The sequence below is a fragment of the Accipiter gentilis genome, chromosome 4, assembly GCF_929443795.1.
Source record: "Accipiter gentilis chromosome 4, bAccGen1.1, whole genome shotgun sequence".
In the NCBI taxonomy this organism is placed as follows: Eukaryota; Metazoa; Chordata; class Aves; order Accipitriformes; family Accipitridae; genus Astur; species Astur gentilis.
The window spans coordinates 38,571,716-38,590,802 of record NC_064883.1 but is presented as its reverse complement, the minus strand read 5'-3'; the positions used below and the strand labels follow the sequence as shown (position 1 = coordinate 38,590,802).

General features: G+C 50.6%; 1 protein-coding gene across 1 annotated transcript; it reads right to left on the bottom strand.

The window, feature by feature from the left end:
* Positions 1-1,673: 1,673 nt before the first annotated feature.
* On the bottom strand, positions 1,674-12,402 carry SHH (sonic hedgehog signaling molecule). The gene is made up of 3 exons (XM_049798779.1): positions 11,406-12,402; positions 6,073-6,334; positions 1,674-2,431 (listed from the first exon to the last, which is right to left on the bottom strand). Exons 1-3 carry the CDS (start codon positions 11,712-11,714, stop codon positions 1,725-1,727), a joined length of 1,278 nt encoding a protein of 425 aa, XP_049654736.1. The 5' UTR covers positions 11,715-12,402; the 3' UTR covers positions 1,674-1,724.
* Between the last annotated feature and the right edge of the window lie 6,685 nt (positions 12,403-19,087).

Sequence of the window (19,087 nt, the reverse complement as noted above, 5' to 3'; positions counted from 1 at the left end):
CCGGTGAAATCTGTTGGCCATCTCCTTCTTCCAGCATCAGCCACAAGAATCCCAGTTAATTCACCAAAGTCAGTGTCTCTTCCCCAGGTTTCTATCTTCCGGGCACCCGAATTAAAGCCGATTAAAATGCCGGTGCCACCACAAGGTGAAGGCGGCTGCCTGCCTCCAGATTAACACGCTTCAAAGGGCAAACTTGACTTAAGGCCCTCAGAGATCTGTGGTCTCCAGACCAGACCGGGAGGTGGACAGGGAGCTGGAGCTGGAAGAGGGGAGCGTGGCCTGAGCGCGGACGGGGAGCCGGGGCTCCCGCGAAGGGAAACCGCGTCTCCCGGTCGCTCGTGCGAATAAGTGAGGTTCTACTGTTAGTACAAGAGGTTCCAGGTTACGTGCAGATGTGATGGATTCCTTTCCTTAATTAAAGTACCAAAATAAAAAAGTTATAAGCAACACATCTAAATAAAATAACGGGCACTCCTTTAGGCATCATGTTTCCTAAACCAATAAGCAAAAAGGAAAAAAAAAATGGGATGCACCAGGAACTCTTAGTTATTATATACTAACCAGACTGTGCATGGCACATTTTATTTCTATAAAACTATTAAAACTATTACAAAATATTCAAAAATACATTTTAGTAAATTTACAGCAGTTATTTCTCAATTTATTAATGCAAAACATCCTTTTCTCCCTTCTGTACAAACTACCGTCTCCATCGTCACAGAATTGCCGCCATGTGCGCTTTTTAAAAAATATTATCTTCTAATAAATTTTTTTTGAAGTTAAAAATAACAAAGTTTCTTACGGTTTTTGCAAATAAAAAGTTTGTGTAACAGTCTTGACTTCCATGAATGTGGCCAAATGGTGTTTTTACAAAGCAAAACATGGAAAACAATACAGGAAATGACGTTACATTTGAAACTATTTAAATTAAAATAATATATTCTCATATTTTACACTATTTCAAAAAACGAAATGTGATTCAGTTAAGTATTGATCTCTCAAAAAAATCTAATTTACAATTCTGTGTATAAAAATATAATTTACGGACCCCCATGAAGTTTGTCTTTTTTGTGTGTGTTTGTTTGCTTGTTTTTTAGACTTGCTGAAATGAAGGAGCAATGTAATGGAGAGATGGGAAAGTACAGAATTTTGCTTTCTGAAAGTCAGGACACACGTGACATGTAGAAAAATAGACTCTGCGCAGTTTTGCTTGGCCTCACAAAATAATTTTTTCCCCTGTGAGTACAGTTCACATGATAATAAATTATCAAAGAAACTATTTAAGGCTCTTGAAGGTCCGGTTCATATCATTTAAAACATCTATTCAAAATACCAAAGAAATAAATATCCAGGAGAGGAGGAAAAAAAAAAAAAAAAAAAAACAACACAACAAAAAAACCAACAAAACAAAAGAACAAATAAAAATATATATATATTTATAAACTAAACAGAACAGAACTTCCCGGGGTCTTTGTTTCCCTTAAAGTCTACTTTGGACTGTCCTACTTAATTATTATTATTTTATTATTATTATTTTTAAGTCTTAATCCGTGCTCTCTTTTAAAAATATGTACTTTTTTTCCTCTTTTTTTTTCTTTTAGGCTTTTCTTTTTTTTTTTTCCTTTTTTCCTCCTTTCTCTCTCTCTCTCTCTCTCTCTCTCTCTGTCTGTGTCTCTGTCTCTCCCTCGGAGGCTGACGGGCGGCCGGGGTGGCGCGGGATGCTCTCAGCTGGACGGCACCACCATGCCCAGCGGGTGCAGAGAGTCACTATCCAGCACCCAGCTGCCGATGCGGTAGAGGAGGCGAGAGTACCAGTGGATGCCGGGGGTGGCGGGGGCACCCGTGGGGGCCCCCCCGCCGGAGGGGCAGAAGGCTGCCAGCATCCCCTGGAGCAGGCGGAAGGGAGCGAACGCCCAGTGCGCCCAGCTGTGCTCCTCGATGACGGCGTAGCAGGAGGCCAGCACCCGGTTGATGAGGATGGTGCCCTGGGCGGTGAGCGGGGCGTACGCCCCCGAAGCCTCCTCCCGCAGCGAGACGCTGTGCACGGCCGCCGGCAAGAGCTGCCGCCCGCCCTCGCCCAACACGTAGACCCGTTGGCCCGGCCGTACGCGGCTGGCGAAGAGCGCCCGGCTGCTGGGGGTCCCCGCCTGCGACTGGTTGTGTTGGGGGGCCACGAAGAGGAGGTGGGCGGCCGTCAGCAACAGCCGGGCCCGGGGCTGCCGCGTCTCGATGACGTAGAAGAGCTTGTGGGAGCCATCCTCCCGGTCGAGGAAGGCGAGGAAGTCGCTGTAGAGCAGCCGGCCCTCCGCGTCGGCCACCAGCACCCGGTCCCCGGGGCTCAGGTCCTTCACCAGCTTGGTGCCGCCTTGCTCCAGGTGCACCGTGGCCGAGCCGGGGAAGCAGCCCCCCGATTTGGCTGCCACCGAGTTTTCTGTGCAAGGAGAGAGGCACAGCGGGGTTAGAGGGGGCACCCGCCGGGCCGGGGCATGGGGGCGCGAGGGGACACGCCGCTTCCCCGGCCACCCCGACCCGCCCGAGAGGCAGGGGTGCAGGATGCAGCCTCGCTCCCCTCCGAAATTCCTCCAGCCTCATCTGCGAACATGCTCCATTCGCACTCAGCGGGTCAAGTGGGAGCCCCCTTCCTGCCAGATTTGAGCCGGCGCATCTCCCTCTGGGTTAAGGAGTTACAAGGGTCGTTTGTCTCATTAAGGAAATCGGCCAAAATACTTCCGCTGAGAAAGCTGTTTCATAACAAATCTTTTCTGGAAGAGCTCCCCACTTGGCTACTGTTTGCCCTGCACCGACACCTGATGCCAGATAACTCGCAGGCTTTCAAAGATGAGCGGTTTTACTGGCATAAGGTTCCCCTCTAGGCGAGCGTCTGTGCTCGCAACGCTCAGGGTCCCCGCTCGGCTCTTACTCAAGGAGACCACCTAGGGCAGCAAACAGCAGAGAGCAGAAGGAGGGTTTGCCCCGAGGAGCACGTGAATTCGGCCATCGCCCCACTGGAAAGCAACAGCCCGAATTTCCTGAGCCCCCCTCCATCACCCTGCACATGACCCCATACTGCCACCCACCCTCGCTGCCCTCCTCTTTGGCACAGCCGCTGCTGGGGCACATGCCACCCCCCGTAGCACCCCTGCGTGACATCCCCAGCACTCCGGTTCACTCTGCTTTCCAGAAAAAAAGGGCATCTCCCTCACCTCTCCCACCCTACTGGAAGTAGGACGCTGTTCCCTGTCCCAAGGCGTGTGGTCCCCGGGCAGCCCCACACCTGCACCAGACCCAAGCACATCCTCCGGTTCTTGGAGTTACTCAGAACATAGATACTAAATGCTGCCACCAGCTGCTGCTGCTGCTTTCCAGAGCAACCGAGAGGAAGAGTCGCAGGTTTAAAGAGAGCAGAAACAGCGATGAGACTTTTAAGTCTCTCTCGCAACACCCCTTCTGGAAGCTCAGCCACGTGCGGGGCGGTGGGAGAGGACCTCTGCCCTGTGCCAGGCTGGTCTCTGTTAACCGAGGAACTCTGCAGTGTTCCGAAATGCTCTCATTTTCTATATACTGGGGTAGTAGCCCCCGGTATGTCACAGTAGCAAGTGGCTTTGCTACAGCTGTTGAGATTCCTCATCCCTCCCTTGCCTTCCCCTGGTTTCTCCCAGTTACTCCCTATGCCAGTTTAGAGTCCTGGTGATTTATCTCCTAAAGGCGGTCAGACTTTATGTTTTGCCTCTGTGGCGGCTACTGAAGCTCTTATGATTTAAATAAATCCTTGGAGTGTCTCCTAATGACTTTCTCAGGAAGGACAGGAAGGGTGAAAATTAGACCGTTATTGATTTGCTAACGACTTTATCACTTCTCCTTCAGAAATGAAGCAGGGAGATCTCCGAGGCCTCTTCAGGGAGGACATGGCAACAAACAAGCTATGCGCTTTATGTGGAGCCCTCCGCTAGCAACCTACACCTTCCTACAAGCCGGCGGTAAAGGTCTGGCTAGAGCTTTGTTTGCATATTCAGGGACTTGATGAATAGATCTAGTAGTGTAGCAGCTCTACAAACATGCCAGTGAATTGGCAGAGGTGTGAAAATCTGCTTCTTTGAGCAGTGCTTGTTTGGGTTCTCTAATTAAAATCCAATAAAGGATCAGCATTGTCATTCTGATTCATGTAATAAATGCAGACACTCTTGGAAGAGAGGACACTTCCATTTTTTTCCCAGCTTCTTCCCCCCCTTTTCTCCCCTCCCTATTTGTTCAGGTGCAGAAACCCTATGTGCCAATTCACACACATACTCTCCAAAAAACCCAGGACCTTCCAAGCACTATTTGCACAGCAGAGTCACTTTTCCAAGGCACTCAAGATCTGTATTTGAATTTTAAATGTAGAAGCTTGCTCTAAATACTTGCTGTAGCGCATTATCAATGTCCCTTTTACCACCCCTGCCTCTCCCTCCTCTGTCCTGGTGACAATAATTCAGGCCTTGGGGGAACTCTTCTTTGCATTCCAGTCTCCGGGATCATACTTTTTGCAAACAGAGATCTAGATAAAGAATCTTCCTGCCTGGCATTATGGGGTTTAATCTTCTCATAAGATGCTCTGTCATGAAACGAGGTTTGGACAGTTTGAAATCAGGCTGAGCGGGTGGAATTCAAGCCTGCTCCCTCGCAGCCCGCGTGGTACAGTCACACGACCCTGCCTGACACCCTCTAAATATTGCCCCCAAGTCCGTGTGCGCCGAATCTCAATGAGCAGCTTGGGGTTGCTCCTCTCCTATGAAATACCCACGGGGGTGGATTAGGGGGTGCGCTTGGGCTAAGGTCATCGCGCACCACAATCAGACACCTTGCGCTCTAAAGCCCATCTTCGCTATTGAAAGGGATGTTTCCTATCACCGCACGGCTGACAGCTTTGCAGGGCCTCCTTTTGGCTAGAAAGGACCGGGGAGCTGAACAAAAGCTGTAGCCGGCTCTCAGGACAAAGCCTGAGCGGGCCAGGAGAGGTGCTACCTCGGCTCAGCCCCTTTGGGCTGGAGCGGGGGGTGGGGGGGTGGGGGGATGAACCCCTTTTGCAGACAGGCATGGTGAGGCCAGGCCTGTTTCCCTGCCATGGGGCTGATGGTTTTGAAGCAAACGGCTATATTTAAAGAAAGCCCATTATTTTCTTTTGCAACCAAGTGTTTCTTGACACTTTCAGTGGGCTGCTTGGCTGGAGGATGCTATTAGAAAGCGCTTTAGCTGCCGTGCAGCCAGGTGGAGGGAGGCGGCGGGGGGGAGCTGGCACTTGCCAACCGTTTTGCTCCCCCCCAAAAAAAGTGTCAAGTGTCAAGAAAATGAACTCGGTGAGTCGGGGTTTCTTGCGAGCTGTTCCCGGGTTGAGACAGCGTGTGGCGTTGTAAGCACAGGGGAGGGGAGGGAAAAAAATTTTCTATGTGCGTGTGTATCCCTATCTGGGAATTTCCTAGCGGCTACCGCTGAAGAAGGCAGGGGACCACGTTTCTTATTTATTTTCCTGGCCGGCTCCCACTCGGAGATTAGCGATCGCGAGTAAGGCGTGCAGCCAGCGGGGCGGCTGGAGACGGCCACTAGTGTTTGTGTTGAACATGCTCTTTGGATGGGGAAAGCAGCAAATCCCACGGGGGGAGGAGAAGGGTGTGTGGCTGCGGCGCGGCGCTCGTGGGAAGGCTGGGCAAGCAAATCACCCAAATAAAATGCTGTCAAAAAGTGCTGCAGCTGGCTGGGCTTTTTTTTTTTTTTTTTCCCCTCTTTTTTTTTTTTTTTTTTCCTTTTTTTTTTCTCGCTCTCTCCTTCCTTTTCCCCACCCCTGCGCTGGCGGGATCGCTAAGAGGCGGGAAGGGGGGGTGGTATAGGCTTCGCCGTCGGGAGCTCCGCTCCGCATCCCCGGCGGAGCCCCGACGGGGCGGGCAGGACCGATGGGCACCCTGCGGGGACGGGGAGGGGGGAGCACGGGCAGCACCGGGCAGCGCGGAGAAAGCTCGGGGGGTTGGGTTGAGCGGTGGCCCGGGGGTGTCGTCCTCCCCCCGCACCGCGACGTATCCCTGGGCAGGTTGCCCACCTTACCTGCTTTGACGGAGCAGTGGATGTGAGCCTTGGACTCGTAGTAGACCCAGTCGAAGCCGGCCTCGACGGCCAGGCGGGCCAGCATGCCGTACTTGCTGCGGTCCCGGTCCGAGGTGGTGATGTCCACGGCTCGGCCCTCGTAGTGCAGGGACTCCTCGGAGTGGTGGCCGTCTTCGTCCCAACCCTCGGTTACCCGCAGTTTCACCCCGGGCCACTGGTTCATCACCGAGATCGCCAAGGCGTTCAGCTTGTCCTTGCAGCGCTGCGGGGGAATACGGGCACACGGGAAAGGGCGCATTGCGGGGGGGGGCACTGCTGCAGCCAAGAGCAGACCCCCCCCTTCGCTGTCTATCACCCCCCAGGGCCTCATCCTGCCCTCCATCCCCAGCCAAACCGGCAGCAAACTCCCCCCACCCCACCCCCCCGCCCCAAAACGCGCCGCAGGGCTGAGCATCTTCTCCCCCGCTGCCAGGGAGGAAGGGGGAGGCAGGTGAGGAGGAGGAGGAGGAGGAGGAGGGGGGTGAAACTTGGGGACGCGGGAGGAAGAAGGGGGTGAAACACCACGAAGACCCACCGGGACGGAGCCGCCCCCTCCCCCGGCACCTGCCGCAGGGAGCGGGGAACCCCCCCGCCCCATCACCGGCGCTGGGGGGGGGGGGGGGGGGGAATGTGTCGGTTCAAAGCCACCTGCACGGAGCAAATTCCTGCCGCTAAGTGCCCTGTCCCCTTCCCGAGAGCAAAGTTTGTGCCGAAGAACAAACACTCGCCATCTATCTCGGAGTCACGGATTCCCCCCCGGAATGTCTCTCCGGGTCTTTTCAGCTTAATTCTGTGTTGAAAGGGGTCTCAATACATGTTAACAGCCTTTATGTGCTGAAGGGAGGGGTGGGTTGTGGTTTTTTTTTTTTTTCTCTCCCTTCGCCCATCACTCATTAGAGCCCTCAAAGCAGCATGGGCTGGGAGCATTCACTCCGCTTCAAACATACATCGGCGCTCGCCTACAAAGCCGAGCAAATCCATACAATAATATAGCTCTTAGTGGGAAGATGAAAAGCAAGGGAGGGCCGAGGAGGGAAGTTAAGCGAAGCAGGGATGCTATGCAAGCTAGAAGACCCTTTGTGTGGAGTAAAACCTTTTCCAACTCCGTGGAGAAGCCGCCACAGGGTTTTCCATCGCCCCTCCGGAGCCACCGGCCTTCCCCGGGGCTGAACCGGGCCCTGCAGCACCGGGGGCCCGAGCAAAGGAGGGGGGTGGGATGGGGGGACGGAGGAGAAGGGCAGCTGCAATGGTGGGGGGGGGGGGCTCTAAATGAAACCCTGAAAGTTTGGGGGGGGGTGTCCTATTTTAGCCGGGGGGGGGGGGGGGGGGGGGGGAAATAGACGCGCCGGCGGTAGGGGAAAAGGACTTGCAGCCTCCCAGAAATAGGAAATCAGCACCGAAAGCATTGAAAAGCGCTTGGCTGAAGGTAGAGAGTTAGGAACACACGCGCTGCCAACTTTTCCCCCCCCTTTTTGAGAGGAAAATAACTCGTGGATATACGCGATGTGCCTCTCGTGATGCAAATCTCGACGTGGGTTAAAGCCACGACGGGATGCAGTAAAGCTGCTCTTCCCTGGCTTTTGCTGGCCTGACTGGGATGCTTGGCCTTCTGCAGGACCATTCTCCCCGGTGTGCTCCCAGCACACCCGTAACAGACCGCAAAGGTCCCCTTCGCAGCTCCCAGAAAGGCAAAGCCCCTCCATTATCCCGACGACGCTACTTTTAGGGACGTGACGAGGTGGCTCAACAAGAAAGTTCCCGTGTGTCATAGCCATAAAAAGCAATTCCAGCAATACACAGGTCCCCGAGAGATATAAACCGCAATCAGGAGCTCACTTTGGACTCTCTGGCCTAGCGTTTTACGGAAAGAGCCGGGTGTTTGGGTTTCGGCACGGTGCCCGGCACCAAAGCGCAGCAGCACAAGGAAGTTGAGTTTGATTTATTTCTGATTTTTCTTTCCCTTCTCTCTCCCTCGCACACCTGAGAGGATGGATACGCTCCTCCACTGACTTACGGGGGGGAAGGGGGAGAAGGATCAAAAGTCTCAGCTCCCGATAAGGCGACAGCCCTGCGAGACACGGCCGTGTCGTGCCCCGTCGCCGCGCACGGGAGGCAGCGGGCAGCGGTGCGGGCAGCGGTGCGGGCAGCGGTGCGGGCAGCGGTGCGGGCAGCGGTGCGGGCAGCGGTGCGGGGCTCTTGCCGCTCCGGCCCTGCCAGCACCGGCTCCCGGCTTCAGGCGAAATAAAGAAGAAACGACCTCCTAAAGGACTTTCTTCCCTTTTATACTGCCTGAGCTGGATTGTCAGAGTCAAAAGCCGTGAAGCCCAGACTATTTATTAATTCATTGGGTCGTGTGCCACAAATCAAGCCCAATTCTGTTCAGCCACCGTGAAGCTCAGCAGGGCTGCCTCCACTAACGCTTTGTGTGGAGGCAAAGTTGTTCAACAAGCCCTCTCCTGCCAGCTCCTAATCTCTTCACAAATGAATTGCTTGAAGGAAACACTTAACAGGTACCTGTCAGTGTAAACAACCTGGTGGGCTTCCTAAATGCCAAGTTGATCTCTAAATTCCTCACATCACGCACCGGTTGTGTGCCTGCATTACACGAGATTGCTATTTTATTTCATACAAATTCCAGCTTTATCATACTGACCTGGCCTCCTTATCTCTCCCCCGAATCCAGCCAATGGCTGGGGTGGGGGGGGAGGGAGGGGAGGAAGGGGAGAGCCTTCAGCAAACTGCTGTTGTCACCTGCAAAGTTGAGAACCTGCCTTACCTACCTCTGTTTGCGTTCCCCCCCCCCCCCCCCCCCGCCCCTCTTTCTGGAGTTAATATTAACCAGCGGCTAATGCATTCGGCAACTATTCGGCAAGTTTAACGATTCCGTGCAGGGAAGATCTCTCCATGGTTGAAGGGCTTCGCGAAGCAGGAGTGGGAAGGCTGGGATTTAACGAGAGGTTGCCGGCCGGGGGAGAGAGGGAAGGAGAGAAAAGCAAGGCAGGGAGCCCGGCGGCAGGACGGCACCTCGGGGCGCTGCGGCCCCGGCCGTGCCCGGGGGAGGGTGGGCAGGGGCAGCCCCTCCGCTCCCTCCGCAGCCCCGCTCCGCTTCCCCGCTCCCCGCCTCGCCGAGGGGTGCCGGAGCCCGGCTCGGTCCCCCACCTCGCTCCCCTCTTTGCCGCCGGGTACCCGGCGTTGCGGCCCTCCGGTCCCCGCTGCCCTCAGCCCACCTCCTCCCACCCTTTGTGTCTAAGGCAAGGGAATAAGCACCGGGGGGGGGGGGGGGGGGGGGAAGAAGGGGAAAAAAAAAAAAAAAAGTATTTGTTTTCGTTTCGTTCGTCTGAGGGAAGTTGACAGAAGGTCAGGAGTTCAGCCGCTGCCAGCTAATGCAGCGAGAGCGGCCAGCCGCGGAGCCGGCGCGGCTTGCCCCGGGAGAGCCGCGGGGCCGGGGTCAGCCCGCACGCCGCTCCCCGGCCCGCAGCCCACCACCTCTCCCCACCGGCTCCCGGCTCGCCCCCAACCCCCAACCCCTTTCCCCTACCCCCGCCGCTCCGCTCCGCCGCGCACACGCACCGGCGCAGCCGCGCAGGGAGGGATGCGCCGTGCCCCGGCGGGAGCCCCCGTCTCCCGCGGAGCCGCCGCCGCCGCCGCCGCCGCCGCCGCCGCCGCCGCCGCCGCCGGGCTGCGGAGGGAAGGGGTGAAACCCGAGCCGCCGCGATCGATACGCGAGGGGAGTAAGTGGAGCTGAAAATGCGAGAGATGCGGCTCTCGACTCGCCGCCCAGCCTCGCACCGGAGGCAGCGAGGGCGGAGGGACCGCGGGGGCGCGGAGGGGGCGCGGACAGACCCGCCGTGTGTGTCCCCCTTTACCAGCGGGGGGGACCGACGGCCGCTCCGCACCGCCCCGCACCGCTCCGCACCGCTCCGCGCCCCTGCGCCGGGGCAGCGGCGGGCGGGCGGGCAGAGGCGCGGCGCCGCGCTCGGAGGTACGGAGCGATTTAAGGTGGTCGGGAGGAGATGGTGGCGGCCGCCGGTCCCTCGCCCCGGGAGACCCGGCAAACGTGCGGAAAATCAGGCCGAGGAACGGGGAGAGTTTGGGAAATTCCACCCACACCCCACACCCCCCCCCAGACACACACCCCCCCTTCCCCGCGTCCACTCCCCGCCTAGTCCTTCCAGGCGACTCCTGTTCTAGCGCTGAAGGTGGGGCTTAAATGTATTAATATTAAAAAAGCGCTGTTGACCTATATTTGGAGGAAACCCATTTCCAGTGTCTAGATTGCATGTAGTTTCAGAAACTCCGGGATTGGCAGAGCAATTGACTTCACCGAGCTCTCTGTTGAGCATGAATAATAATTATGAGGTGACTCTCGGAGAGGTTCTCTCCCTCTCTTTCTCTCTCTCTCTTTCTTTTTTTTTTTTTTTTTTTTTTTTTTTTTTTGCATAAAATGGTTCCGCAATCTGATTCCACCCGAGATCCAATATTTACCCAGTTGTAAACCTTGTGCCATCAGATTTTTTAAAACAGAAGGTGATGCAATGCCGATAAGTTGCAAGTCCCTCCCCTACCGAAGTACCAGAGCATTGGTGGCGAGCATCCTTAAAGAAATATCAATATATTTACGCTCTGATGGGCACAATTGCAAATGATGGTATTGCAATACGAGCTATATAATACGGAATCAGGAGAGGAATGGTCGATCCGGCTTCAGCTGCCTTTTGTGAGTGCACGACTGCATGCCTACTAAATTTAGAATATGCTCGCGAGGGGAAAAAAAAAAAGAATAATGAAGGCTAAAATGAAATGAAGCAAAAAAAAAAAAAAAAAAAAAAAATAAATTAAATGAAAAAAAATATATTTGAAAAAAAAACCCCAAGTCAGCAGGCGTAGCAACCGAGGACTGCGTTTGTAATAATGAGTGAGTGGCCTGGCGGTCACTATACACTTGGGGTCCTCTGAGCTGTATGCAATTCGTTTGATCAAAGTGCATCCTTGGGGACAAATGCAAACAGCAATCTCTAACCAAGTTACAGGGAACGCCATGGCACGGTAATGACTGTAAGTATCACACAGATTCCCCCACCGACTATCTCGATAGCTCCAGCTCCAGCCCCTGCTAACTTGTCTGGATAGATGGTATTTACATTCAATGGGGGAAACTAGCCGAGTTTGGAGGGGCGGGGGGAGGAGGGGGAGAGGGAAAGGGGGGGGCTTTCAAAAATACTAAGACAGATGCGTCCTTTAGGATTGCTCAGAGAGGTTAACAAACACAAATACAGGTATCTCTGTGGCTCTACCTGAGTCATCAGTCTGTCAGCTCCCGTGTTCTCTTCATCCTTAAAAATAATGTCAGGGTTGTAATTTGGGGTTAGTTCTTTAAATCTCTCGGAGTTTCTTGTGATCTTCCCTTCATATCTTCCACTGGCCCCTAGGGTCTTCTCTGCCACATTGGGAATAAACTGCTTATAGGCTAAAGGGGTCAGCTTTTTGGGGTGTCTCCTTTTTCCAATGCCCCTGCCTGGTCCACAAGTCAGCCCAGAGGAGACTAAAAGAGCGCAGATGAAGCCCACCAAGAGAATTCTTGTCAACAGCAGCATTTCGTCCATTGAATCCAATTACTTCAAAGCTCTCTGTGCCTATCCCTGGCTGTCTCTCTAGAGCTCTCTCTCCTCCTATGTCCTTGTCTGCTTTCTGAATCGTATACTATCCACCGATCCCTAGCAAGACAGGTGCTGGAATGGCAGGCTTTAGGTCGCTGATAACGGAACACATCGGAGTTTGGTCGGGAGACAGCAATCGAGAGACAAAAAAAGGGTCTGATTTTAATGGTAGCAAAGCAAGACGCTTGTGAGAGGAGTCTGCCTTTAGTTCTATATTATAGCTGCCAGGGCCGAGAGCTGATTGGCCAAGGCGAGACAAGCTTGTCTTCTGATGTTTTAACCCTCAAAAAGGCAACAAATTCTTGAAAGATTTTTTTTTTTTTTTCCTTTTACCTGAAGGGCTTGGAGCTGAGAGGGGTGGAGATCGCGCTTTCTTGGGATAACATCAATTACACGCTGGTTTTTTTTTTGGGTTTTTTTTTTTTTTTTTTAAACTTTCTTGGCAGAATGGTACATTTGTCAGCAAGAGGAACAGATGCCTCTGTGAAAGGGAGAGAAAAAAAATAAGATTAGCAGGCTGCCTCAGTGCAAGTCAAGTTTCTAAGGGCAGTTGCGGTTAAATAAAATGCCGAATTATCGGGCAGCCGTGCAAATAGAAACGTATTGGGGAAATATTAACGCCCGGGGGGGGGGGGGGGGGGGGAAAAATGCCATTTAAGAGCGCACCCACCTAAGTGGCTTTGTAACAGGTTTCTTCCCCCTGAAAAAGGGAAATTGCTCTCCCTCCTAAAGACATACATTTTTAAACACACTCGCCTTTTAGCTGATAAATGACTACTTTAAAGGCAGGAACAAGTAAGTCTCATGCGAGGCAGCAGTTATATGAAGTTAGCGTGTCTGACTTGTGTATCACACATCTGCAGTGTGGAGAGATCTAAATGGCACTTCCCCCCCCCCCGCCCCCCCCCTTTTTTTTTTTTATAAAACCAGGACTATCATCCAGTTTAAAATAATGTTGTATCTTCAGAAGTGTATGAAAAGTCAACTGATTAAAAATAGATGGTCTCCTGAGCACGCTGGGGCTATATTCTTTGTTTCTTTGGTCGAAGTCGAAGAGGAGCGTTTTAGACTCTTACACCTCCTTGCGGGGTGTCATCAAGTTTTTAAGAAAAGCATAGTGTTGAAAGCATCCGCAAACACAATTAACAGAGATCGATCCAAGCAAAGTGAATGGAAAGGGGATAAGTTTAATGTTAAATTAATTGTTATCTCATGCAGCATGGCAAGTGATGTCTTTATCCCGATCTCCAAAAGCTACTAATCAGACAAAGGTGTTGAGAGAAGAGCAAAATTGCAGAGATGGGGCTGATAGGGCAGGTTAGACAGAAAAGCAGAGTCCCATATGAACAAACACTTCTCTGCCTGTAAAGAGCTCATTTGCTTTTGCTCCTAAGAAAATACAATTTGTCCTAGGATCTAGAAACTTTCAGGAGTTTTTTAGGAGTTCTGAAAAATGCCAGGACGACACGCTGAAGTAATTCGAAGTCCACTGTCTCAGAAAAACAACAACAACAACAAAATTCAACTTTATTTAAGGTTGGTGGTTGGTTTTTTTTTAAAAAAAGCTCTTTGGGGCGAGCAATTATATGGGAGTTTTCCGGTCTGTGACATCGAGCGGAGTCGTAATCAACTTAAACCCTGTGAAAATGGACTTTAAAATTAGTTTTTAAGTAAAACTAAGTTGCATATCCGTAAACTGTAACAAGCAGGACAGCACGGACTTTTCAAGGGACAAAGTGGTCTTTTTACGTAAACTTCAGAAAATAGCCGAAAGAAGTGATCCGAAGCTCTCACACCGACTCTAACTGGTGCTTTTCCCTCCTTTTTAGCCTATACTTTCCTTCTGCTATTTATGTTTCTTTGTAGAGTTTCAGTGAATCACTGAATTCTCTTTCCTACCTTTAAATTTGGGAGTTTTGTCTTGGGAATGGATAAAAAGTTAGAAAGTCAGCAGCTTGGCTTCTAGGTTTTTATCAACCAACTTAGTTGCAGAAACAAGTTGTATAACAGCTAAATACCTGTTTCATGCTGTTAAAAAACAAACTTAAGTTTTATCTCCCCGTCTGTGTGCATGTGAGAAGACAGATACAAGGAATATATAATTTATACAAAAGAGGGTATGGTCTTTTGATGTGGTTGCTTAAACAGCATGACTTGATATAACAGTTGATTAAACAGTGCCAAGGAATAAAAGCTAGTCTTAATGGTGTGGGATACTGCAAATCTTTTATCACCCCTCTTACCTTGTCCCCCTCCCCAAGGAAAGATGATCGATATCCCAGGCACTAGACGGGTAGACATCGCAATGAAGAAGTATAGAGAATAAGGATAAGCTCCCTCATTATCAGATTGCCATATGTACAAAGCAGTCACCCAAAGATTAACAGGAAAGGAAACGCAAAGAAGGAATTAATTAAATGCAAGTAATAAATGCGCGGGGAGGGGAGGGGAGGGGGGGGGGCAAAGGGAGAAATCAAGAAAAGTTGTAACTGTGGGAAGCTTGAAATCACCCTCCTATCAAATTAGATGTGAAAGAAAGCAGAGCTGGGGGGTGCGGGGAGGGTCTGCTCAGTTTCAGCGCAGGCTGGAGCTGCCCGCGGCCCCGCCGGGAGCCGGCCGGGGGGGTCGGGGGGAGCCGGGGGAACCGGGGGGAGCCGGGGGAACCGGGGGCAGCCGGGGGGAACCGGGGGGCAGCCGGGCCGCCGCTCCCGCCCGTCCGCCCCGCCGCTCCCCGGGCCTCCGGGATGCGCGTTAAGCTTTGCTTTTTTTTTTTTTTTTTTTTTTTCCTTTTTTTTTTTCTTTAAGGGCCACAGCTTCTGGGAAAAAAATACCCTCCGAGGGATGTCCTGTCCCTCACCGCCAGCCGCTCGCCCCCACCAGTCCGAGCCCAGTGCTACTGGAGGGAGCATCGGTGCCCGAGCCGCACCACCCCCGCCCGCGCTCTCATTTTAACGGCAGCAACAGCAAAAACCCCAAACCCAGCAACACCAACCACCGGTCGGGCACCGATGCCTTCTTTTAGAGGGATTAATCCCTCGGTCGCAGGTTGTAGAAAATCAACGTTGAGTCCTGTTGTGCCCCAAACCTGCAGGCCGCTCTTTTGCTCCCTGGGGAGGGAGACTGGGGCTGTCCCAGTCTTCTGGGGCAGGGGGGAGCGAGATGCTCTGCACCCCTCTGCCCATGCCACCACAAACCAAAGCCCCCGAAGCCCCCAGGTCCCTTCAGGGCTGCCCGCCCAGGCTGAGGGTACCGGGGAAAGCCCCTGAGCGCAGAGCCACTTGCTCCACCGCCCCAGCCCACCCAGCCAGCTCCCTCTTGGAGCTGGTACCGGGCTCCCTGTCAGGCCCCAAAGGCCTGAGAGGGTGGTGGGAACCCCCTTGGGTCACCTGGACCCCTGGTCCTCCTGGGTGCAGCAAGCACCACGGACCCAGGACGGACCCAGGAGCATCTACCGCTGACCCCACAGAGTCCTATTTTTCTTGCTCTTGTGCGAGGACGTATCACAGCTCCGTGGCCCAACTTTCCTTACTGACCTACGGGCCCTTTCAGCAGCTCTGCCAAACGCTGTGGCAGCTCCAAGGCTTCCCAAACCTTGCGGACACTGTGGCAGCTCCAAGGCTTCCCAAACCTTGCGGACACTGTGCCAGCTCCAAGGCTTCCCAAACCTTGCGGGGCCATGGGGCTGCACTGGGCTGGGGCATCCCCACGGGGCCCGGGCTGAGGAGGGCCACCCAAGCCCAGGCCAAGCTAATTGAGAATCTCAGTTATTATTAATGTTCTTCTTTGTTTTGCGTGGGGTTTTTTTTGTTTGTTTTTGTTTTTTGTTTTTTTGGTTTTTTTGGTTTTTTTGTTTTTTTGTTTTTTTTTTTTTTTAAATTGGGACTTGCTGCCTGGGTGTTTGCTCTGCATAAAGCCAGGGAAGGGTTCAGGCTGCACAAGTGACGTTGCTCGTTGGCCATTTTAAGCTCCCTGAGTTGCCTTGCGCTGATATATTTTGGCTGATGAATCCCAAAATACAAGATGTTTCCCTCAGAAAACTGGAGAGGCAAATGTTTGTGTAGTTTTTAGCTGGGGCTTAATTACTTATCACCTTCCATAGCCACCATTTGTGCTCACGCTTAATATATGATTTATTAATAAATTATCCATTTTTAGAGTGTTAAACCTTCATTCTCGTAGCCTCTTTGCACCTGTAGTGTTTCCCAAGAAACTTGGGACCAAAGCGATCATTGACAGAGAAGTAAATCATGAATAACTTCAGTGAAAACAGATGTTATGCTGGAGTAAAACTGGTGTAAATGGAAGGAGTCTCAAGCAGGCTTTTCATCTGAAGCTTTGTTTGTTTCTTTTATATACCCCACCCTCCTTCATGACAATGTTAAACTATTTTATTTAAAGGAATTGTAACACATCCCTCGTTGCCCATCCTGGTGGTATTGCAATATCTATCTTGAAAATCAACTTAGAAATTTCAGTTCAGAATTACTGGCTAGCTGGCAACTATACCTTTACAGAGACAACCAGGACAAGTCTTGTTCCTTGGAATTTCCTTCCAAAACCCCCCAAACCCTAGCACCAACAAGAAACATTAAGCTCATAGTTTTCCACCCATTTTGGTCTGACAGCAAAATTCAGGGAGTCATGCAGCTGAACCTGGTATCTGCTTTGATATGCCCAGTAGTCTATAAGCATTTCTGCCTCTGGAAAAAAAAAAAATCTGTCAGTATGGCGAGGCAGAAAATGGTTGCTTTCCAGAATAACTGTGTCTATGTGCATTGATTTTGCAGTTTTCATATCCATCTGCTTGTGGATTAATGCTACTCATTGGCTTGAATATGGTCAATAGAGCCTTCCATCATACAGGCAAAAAAAATAAAGTAGGCAGCATAATTCATAAGACATTGTTATCTATGTTTTGTGTGTATATTTTCTGTTAACCCAATCTTTGAAGCAGAATTTCCCACTGGTTTCCTTATATCCTCAGCAGGGCAATCCATAGTGCCTGATTATAGGTTTATAGAGAAACCCTCAGATTTCTCGTTTAGGTCTTTTCACTTCTCCTTGAATAATCCAACAGTTTCCCATACCCAAAGCCCCAGGTAGGAAAGATCATCACTTCCCCCCCCCCCCCCCCCCCCCCCCGGACTGTGACCTGCATCCCTTTTCAGCCACTTCCTTCTGGTCACCAGTGGGGAAAATCCCAACCAGGGTGTTTCTCTCCACGCAGGGAAGGCTGGAGGGAAGCAGCCACTAGGGGAGCTCGATGTTGGGAGTAACCTCCGAGCATCTTCCTCACAGTTTACACAGCTTCCTGCAGTCACCAGAAGGGGAACTCTGAAAGCGAGTGTTAAGTTTTAAAAAAAGCCCCAGCAACATACCAAATGGGCAAGTTTTGGAGCTTTATTGTTTTTGTAGCAGACAATTTCGTAACCAAGTATTTGAAAGTTATTTTCTTGTCCCTCTGTACATTGAACTGTGATGCGTGCATATGTGCGTGTGAGCTTATCCAAGTGCATGGAGGCGAGAAGTAAACACGGCACATATTTCTGAAGTTTCTGATGACCCATAAAATTAAGAGATATTGAAATGTACCTGCTTAAGTGCCAGCCATGAGTACGAGAATATCTGATTTTTTAGTCCCGGTTGTAACGTTGACTTGCTTTCTGATCGTTGGCAGGTAACTTAGATCCAACGTTTGCATCACATAAACATTGCTAAGAATAAGCCTTCAAAAGAAATCATATCTTTTTCTTGTTGTTGTTGTTGTTGTAAAAATTGTTACCTGGATTATTAATGGTTAGTATGTTAATTTGGGTTTTGATTGTTTATCTAAGGAATTTATCTGGGCAACAGAGTCAATGATCATTAGAGGCTGTGGGTGTATGAACACCCAAAATAATTTTTTTTTCCTATGCAGATCAATACTAGCAGGTTGTTACTTGGCTGCCTTGGGGTCCCACCTATTCTTAAATAGACCTCTGAGTATGTTTATTTTAACAGGCTTGCTCTCATTGCTTTCAGTACCAATGATTACTGAAGCTAATAAAAGTGTTTAACATAAAAAAAGCAGCCTATGTTTGATAGGCTATAGAGATAGATTAATACTCTAGGCTAGCTAGATTAATACTCTCCACAAATGGTTAATGGAAGAGTTACCTTTTAGCAAGATCTGCATTTTAAGGTACTGTTTTCTGTTCAGAAAAAAAAAAAAAAAAGGCAGGTACATAAATAGCATTGTGAAATGCAAGCTGTCTGACTTGCACTGTTCTTGCATTTGGAGAAAAAAATGCAGAGTCATATTTTGGAATATCGAGTGATACTACATCTCCCAGTCTGTATGATATGACAGCCAGACAGGGGATGCTAAGAGAAACCTGAAGGCATGAGATAAATTCAAACTTAACTTGCTGGCTCTTGCAGTGTGAGGTTGGCTTGGCCAAAGTACACAAACCAACAGACTGGATCAAGGCTCTCTGTTTGGGCAGAGATCAGAAACAAAGCTTGCCCTCTAAAGTCCACCTCATAGCCAGATCCAGCCATGGTAACCACTGTATTCACTGGGCCATGGTAGCAGGAGAGGTATGTGCATGATTGTCTTAGTTTTTCTTGTTTCCTTACATTTGCAGACTATTTTTGAGCATAGTTTACATGTTTTCTTTCTTTTTTCCTGGCATATTTACACCCCAGCTTTTTGAAAGGCTTTGTTCATGCCAGTCAGTTTAGCAGTGTGTGTTTTAAAACAGTTCCTAATATATTGTATATGACTGAAAATGACTTAATTGTTCTATTTCTTTATGACCCCAATAAAAAATGTCCCTGATACTGTTTGAGTCGCTCTCAGTTCACAAGCGCCTACATATATGTCACCGGGTGACTTTGAAACACTTCTTAGGTGCATCAATTCAATTGCTCTTATTTATTTATTTAGATTTGTAATAATGACAGTAAATGGCCATCTGAATCAATCTGGGCACTTTGCAGTCATTAATACTGCAGCATCGATATCACATAACACAATTATAGTGCAATAAATTACCCATATGCCTCATCTGTTGCCCAACCAAAATAAGAGCTCCCCGTATCTATCACATTGCTCATTTATGTCCTTTCCCTCTAAAACACCTTGATAGCGGAAAAAAGGGCTCTGAAATGTTCCTGAAAGCTTAACAAAACCCTGTCCTTCCCAAGCGAAGACACAGATATGAGAGCTCAAGAAATTGCGTGTGGGATGCTCCATCAGCTAATACGTCCTCGTGAACAGAGAAGGGCCTCATCCTCTGCACAGTCAGCTAATGAAGTTGCTCATATTAACATCAGAA

Bases quoted from the DNA above. Each gene is read 5' to 3' on its own strand.
- SHH (XM_049798779.1), bottom strand. From the start codon at position 11,714: ATGGACGAAATGCTGCTGTTGACAAGAATTCTCTTGGTGGGCTTCATC. The intron at 6,335-11,405 runs GTAGAGCCACAG...ATTCCCCCGCAG, and splicing joins CTGACAGACTGATGACTCAG to CGCTGCAAGGACAAGCTGAA. The intron at 2,432-6,072 runs GTAAGGTGGGCA...CTCCTTGCACAG, and splicing joins CCACTGCTCCGTCAAAGCAG to AAAACTCGGTGGCAGCCAAA.